At 40.8% G+C, this 6,595-nt stretch overlaps 1 protein-coding gene across 1 annotated transcript; it reads left to right on the plus strand.

Annotated features, from left to right (window-relative positions):
* The first annotated feature begins 415 nt into the window (after nt 1–415).
* Nucleotides 416–5,889, plus strand: LOC112258531. Its single transcript, XM_024432953.2, has 5 exons — nt 416–571; nt 919–1,055; nt 1,578–1,709; nt 3,755–3,892; nt 4,087–5,889. The coding sequence occupies exons 1-5, from the start codon at nt 556–558 to the stop codon at nt 4,279–4,281; spliced, it is 618 nt and encodes a 205-aa protein (XP_024288721.1). The 5' UTR covers nt 416–555; the 3' UTR covers nt 4,282–5,889.
* Nucleotides 5,890–6,595: the final 706 nt, after the last annotated feature.

The raw sequence follows: 6,595 nt of genomic DNA on the forward strand, positions 1-6,595 counted from the left end.
GCAGTAATATCTAACAAGTAATCTAACAATTCCACAACTACCTAATACACACATGGATGGAATAAGAATGTGTACATATAAATATATGGATGATCGATGACTGAGCAGCATAGGCAAGATGCAATAGATGGTATAAAATACAGCATATACATATGAGATGAGTCATGTAAGATATGTCAACATTATTAAAGTGGTATTATTTAAAGTGAATGCATGCCTAGCTATCACAAGGTCAGCCGGAGGTAAATCCTATTCTCTCAAGGAATTTGATTCAAGATGTAATGTAATCTCATTTCCGATTGAGCCTACATAGGCAGCTTTTAGCGTGAATTCAGTCTCCGCTAAAGCGAGAACATTGCCTGTAAATTTCAATCACGCTGTAAAACAGGACTTCCGCAATGTAGATTGAATAGAGACCAAATTATTAGTCACTCACTATTGCAGGTATACAATGACCCTTCAGTGGAAATTCCCATGAATCGTACTATCATTCATATAAATACTTCAAGTCTCCTTCAAGTCTTTAGCAAAATAGACTAACCATACTGACACGGAATGAACACTCTCAAAAGTAAGTGATATTTTATCTTATAGAATGTATAAATACATTTGACTAGGACACTCTTAATGAGTGCATTTGTTCTGCTTGATGCAACTTTTTTTTAAACTTGGAAACAATATTTTGTTTTTTAAAATTATTGTCTGAAGAAAGTCATAATAGCTTGGACATATTTTGAGTGGTTGTCTCCAGGTATTTTTATTGTGCATGGATACCGCGTAACTCAATGCACTATATTTGGCACGCGCTACTTTCTTGCTTACGGTTCTGCGCTGCACTGGCTGTACGTCATAGTTCAACTTGTTAAGGATCTGTAGCATTGTAGAGTCGTTCTGCAGCTGTTTTTTCCTTTCTCAAAGTTGTAGGTCTTCTCTGCTGTTCAGCTTTTCTGGTCCGGTCCGCGCATATTCCAGAGAAATCAATGGACGCAAGGAGTTTGGTCGAAAAAATATTAGGCAACATCCCTGTGGTTCACGAGTCTAGTGTCAAAATCATGGTAAGTCTATGGGAGGGCGATGGTGTCCTGTTCTTACCTGGTGTGTATTGTCTTTACTGCATGTAATTTATCGCAAACGTCTATGGGTAAAATTACGCAGCTTTGCATGGTCTTTAATGCTCAATTTGAGTTGAAATCACGTTGACCGTTTGATGAATTTGTATCATGCAAATATTGTGGTTTGTTTTAGCAAAAAAACACCCCTAGCACGCGACAGGCCACATTTTAAACTAAAGAATGCAAAGCATGTATCTAACAAAGATCAATATCACCTTTAGCTGCAGCTACATTTAGTCAATTCAATCATGCCTTGTAGCTGCAGGCCAATTAAGGAAAATATAGGTTTAATTAAAATGCTAATCAGATGCATTTCTTTGTGCATTTACACTTGCAGTGGTTGGTTTTACATCCAGTCATGACCACTAACACCACAGATTCCAAAAGTGCACTAACCATAACTTATCTCTGTTTTACATTTACATTGGCTCCAGCTCTATAACTTCACCACTCCTGTTCTCCTAGGGCCTGACCCTTGACCCGTCCAGCCAGTCTAGGAACATGCGGTACCAGTCCATGGTGACCTCCCTGGGCATCCCCGCAGCACCAGAACTAAGGACTGTCTGCAGACCCCTAAACCAAATCGATTTCACCCTGGTGAGTGTGCGTGTGTCAGTGCTGTTTAAGATGAGGGAGGACAATTATTTTTTTTTAATGAGCATGGCCTTATTTCTATTACAGTGTATCGGATTACTGTCATTCAAATTCCATTCACCCAGCTTAATATAACATCGCTAAGTTTAGACTACTACATGTTACAACATTTTTCCATATACCCATCTGGAGGTTGCTACAACCTAGTCTATTAATGTAAGTTCACAACGTAGGTGCACAGGTCGAGAGCCGCCTTGTACACTCTTGCCTGCATCTAGCTGATCTAGGGTGTAATCATTAGTCCAACTGTTGCAAACGAGTTTCTATTGGACAAATTCAGGTATGTTTATCCATGTTTCGTTCTGTTTGCTTCTGTTTAAGAAACACTTTTCAACTGAATCGGCAGAATGAATACACCCCTGATCACACGCAAACGCAGTTCACTTTCATAGCAGCCACATACAAACGGCATGATCACTTTTGTTGTATAATTCTATCTCACGTCTATACAATCTCCTCTCACATTTTCCCTTTGCTTGGGGACTTCAGTGCACAACACATCAGCTGAAAACCTTTTCAAGCAAATATTTATATCATAACCATTAAACGCTACATACAGCGTACATCGTTGTCATCATATTAGCTGACGTCATAGTCAACATAGCTACTATAACTAACACGCTAGTAAACCCGCTACAATCACGCAGTACAGTGTAAAGTCAGCAAGCAGTTTTGCAGTTATACCTGCCGGCCCTGGTGGCAGTAAATATTAAAACCAAACGCTAACCTTGACTTGGAAGAGTTTCAGTGTTTGATAGCCAGCTAGCTAACATAGCATCCCTCTCTTTTTGAGCCGGGTGTTTGATTAGGCTAAACTAACTAGCTGCATATTCTAGCTAAGCAAGTGAAAGTGAAAAAAATACAACAAAATATAGCGCTCTCTCTCTCTCTCTCTCTCTCTCTCTTACTTCGCCTTCAATTTTGAGGAAATTAATTTGTTCAAAACTGTTCAACTATTGTCTTTCTCTTTGAGTCAACTACCCATTTAATGCACTGCAGTGCTGGCTAGCTGTAGCGCATGCTTTCAGTTGTAGATTATTCTCTGATCCTTTGATTGGATAGCCACCATGTCAGTTCATGCTGCAAGAGCTCTGATAGGTTTGAGGAAGTTGTCATAATTACTGTGTAAGTCTGTTTGGGGGTGAGAGCCGTGACTCTCCTAGGCTTTGTATTGAAGTAAATGTACCCAGAGAAGAATGGAAACTAGCTCTCCTCCAGCTACACCATGGTGTTAACCTACAAAGTGCTGTTGAGGCTACTGTTGGGTTATCATTTGAAATACTTGCTACACCAGAAGTTAATGGTTATCTGTATGAGGAATGTATATGGTGGGGTCAATTAAGTGTGGATATGAGCCCTGGGCTTGGAGAGTTACTAAGTGAGGGAAAAGCCAATCACATGGTTGTGGTCACTGATAAGGGTGGATAGCTGTGGATTAGTGAGGAATGGGGGCTGAGGTCAGGTCACATGAAGGGAAAATTAAGTTTATTACACACATCACTTAACTTTCTGCCTAGCAACACAGATGTCATGTTTAGAGAAAAGGAGAAGAGAGTCAGCCTAAAGTCGGGTGTAAATACTCGTGCTGGTGGGAACATGTCTTTGTCTTTTCAGCTGTCTGACCCGTTGTTTGGGTAAATAAACTTGGTTTGAGCTTTTCCTAGTTGTCCATTAGTTTTTGCTCTGTTTATTTAGAACCTAACACTACTGTAGACCTTCTTTACAAAACAGTGTGTTTTAATCAATTATTTGGTGGCGTGAATATATTTCGTATTTTTATGAAACTCACTGAGAACAATGGTCCTTCCCTTCCTCCACTTGTGTGTGTGTGTGAAGGGAAAACAATGCTATGGTTCTGCTGAATGTTACAGATAGATTAATAAAGCTGACATGATTAGTTCGGACACGATTCCTTATTGGGTTGTGTCCTAGCCTACTGGACATGGTCCTGGTTAGTTGTCTGACTAGCTGTGTGCTTCTGCCTACAGGAGGTGTGTCTGAGCAGTATGTCTGCAGGGCTGCAGCTGTATCAGGATGTGCTGGGTGAGCTGAAGGAACGTGTGACCACTGACAAGGTGACAGGACTCCTGGCTGATATCAGAGACCTGCTGGCCCAGGTCAACAAGGTGAGACTGACACACACACACACACACACACACACACACACACACACACACAAACTCCCTAAGTAATAAAAAGTAGACACATGCATGCACACTGGCAGCACAAGATTATAGAGGTCCTACAATCATATCATCACACTTGAGATGTTCCTTTAGGTTAATAACCTTCTGTATGTGTTTGTTTTTGTGTTGTTCAGATGCAGGAGCCTGGCCAGATGAGCAGTGTGGCCCAGTACGAGGCCTCGGGGCTGGCCTCACGCCTCCCAGGGGATTACGAGGTTCAGGTTGCAACTCACTTTACCCTGCTGCAGCTCCGTGACTTCACACAGAACCTAAAACGCAGCCTGCGCAACGTCGAACACCTGACTTCCAGGCCAGGACAGAGGGGCTGAACTGTACTCTACAGCAGCAGCAAAACCTGTGCAGACATGGATGGGGGACCGGAGGGGGGTCGTCCGTGCCAGAAGCCTATTGGACATCTAAGGCAACTGCGTAGTGATGTAGTCACTACTGTTCCCCATCAATTGGGATAATAGCAACTGGTCAAGGACTGAGTGCCTGCTTTTCTTAATCTCTTTCTCCCCATGAGGGTTTTGTTCTTAGCTTGTTCTGCCACTCATCACCACCTCTGATTGCTTTCTCAGACTTTCCTTGAGATAAAGCAACACCGATAGCTGCCAGAGAGTGGCAAGTCCCCGACAGTCTTTGAGATACTTATTTATACTTAAAATATATATATTTATGAAGTACTGGGATATCATTTGTTTGTGTATTTGAATTCATTTGTTGTGTATGCCGGTATTTATTTGTAATGTATTTATGTATTTATACTGTATGTGTTTGTATACTGATTGATACTGTTATTCCTAGAGTAATTTCCTGATGGGTGTCAAGAGATTTGTACTGTATGTGGTTTGACAGAGAGGTCATATTTTTTTTTTATATACCAGGAGCTCTGATCTCCTTCTCTTTGTTTTATTTATTATTATATATATTTTTACAGGACAATAGGAAGTTGGAAGACATGTATAGAACAAACGGTGAGGAAGGGCTTTAGACGAACGGCCGAGTTGAGACTTGATCCCGTCGCCTTGGAGGCATGTCTGGTCTGGGAATCGAGTGTGTTACTGCTCGAACCAGACTCCGGCACGAGAGGGTTATTGGTCAATACAGTCACCCCTAGAGTCATTTCCTGGTAGGTGTGTCATTCCCTGTTTTAAGAAGTTCCTATTCTAGTTTTTATTAACACAAGACAAGTGTGAGAAGTGTGAATTGATGTTAACTGACTGTGTGTGTTTTAGTCATCACTTATAGTGTCGTAAACATCACACTTGGTGAAAGCCTAGAAAGGTATCTATTTATTTCGTCTAACCCTGATGAACTATACTCTTCACACTGAAGTATGTAAGACATTGAACATGTTCTAATGTGTGTAGTTTAAGAAGGTTGAATGGTACTTGTGACAACATACTGTATTTAGATTTTAGACTGTATTTAGGTCTAGTGTGTATCAAACGTGTCCTTGTTTAAAATGGTGATGTCATCTTATTAACAGAAAGGTTTTGTTAGTAAACCCTATGGGAAAATGACTTTCTACAATTGTACTATACTTGATCAGTTACTTGCGTTAATCAGTTGCTTCCATATATTTTGCACTAAAGTTTTTTTTTTCTCCAACAGTAATAAACCTTTAATGTGTAACAAGAAACATGTTACTTTTCTAGTCTGTTTCATCAGAATGGAAGTTACCTGGAGCAATACAGTGTACTCAGTTAAATAAAGGTAAAAAGTGTGTGTATAGATATATATATATATACTCAGGAAGGATTTCCTGCAAACACACTTGTGTGAAGCGTCCAGGCTGTTAGAATGTGATTTTGGTTGACTAAGTTTCCTATGAACTTCTCTCATAAATTTACAAACATTGAAAGCTTCCAGGCTGTTCACTGTTTACATGCCTTGTTGTTTTCTGGGAAGAAGCAGGGAGCGCTCCCATTGTTGTTACAGCTATGGTAAGCACTTTGGTCACTTGATTGACCATTTTGAACAGATTCACAACATTGTCATAGAGCTGTGAAGACCTGTTGGAGACGGCAGAGCTTTCACAAGACGCAGGGATGTGAAGAGGGAACAAATCAAATCAAATTGTATTTGTCAAATGTACCGAATACAACCGGTGTAGACCTTACAGTGAAATTCTTACTTACAAGCCCTTAACCAGCAATGCAGTTTTGCCTTTTGATTAGCTGTTCAGGAGTCGTATGACTTGGGGGGGGTAGAATTATTTAGGAGCCTCTTGGACCTAGACTTGGCTCTCCGGTACCGCTTGCCGTGTGGTAGCAGAGAGAACAGTCTATGACTAGGGTGGCTGGAGTCTTTGACAATTTTTAGAACCAAGCTCTGGGGTGTTTTAGGTAAGGAAGTGAGTGCATTCCTAGGTTTTCTGTTAATTAGAACTGTCAGCTAAGTGGTGATCGATAATGTTGAGGGGTCAAAAAGTTAAGTCAGTTGTGTTGTGTGTCCTGTGTATGTGCTGGGGGGGTCAGAATGAACTCAGAACCTCATGAACCTTTAAAGTTCCCTTTGACCCGGTCTGGAGGAGGAAATTCATTTTAGGAGCAATGAAATGACGTCATGTTATTGTATATAAACTGTTGCTCGTGGTAAAGTGGCAGCGCACTCCAAGAATAAATTCTGTTACCTATT

Source organism: Oncorhynchus tshawytscha, linkage group LG09 (assembly GCF_018296145.1).
Source record: "Oncorhynchus tshawytscha isolate Ot180627B linkage group LG09, Otsh_v2.0, whole genome shotgun sequence".
In the NCBI taxonomy this organism is placed as follows: Eukaryota; Metazoa; Chordata; class Actinopteri; order Salmoniformes; family Salmonidae; genus Oncorhynchus; species Oncorhynchus tshawytscha.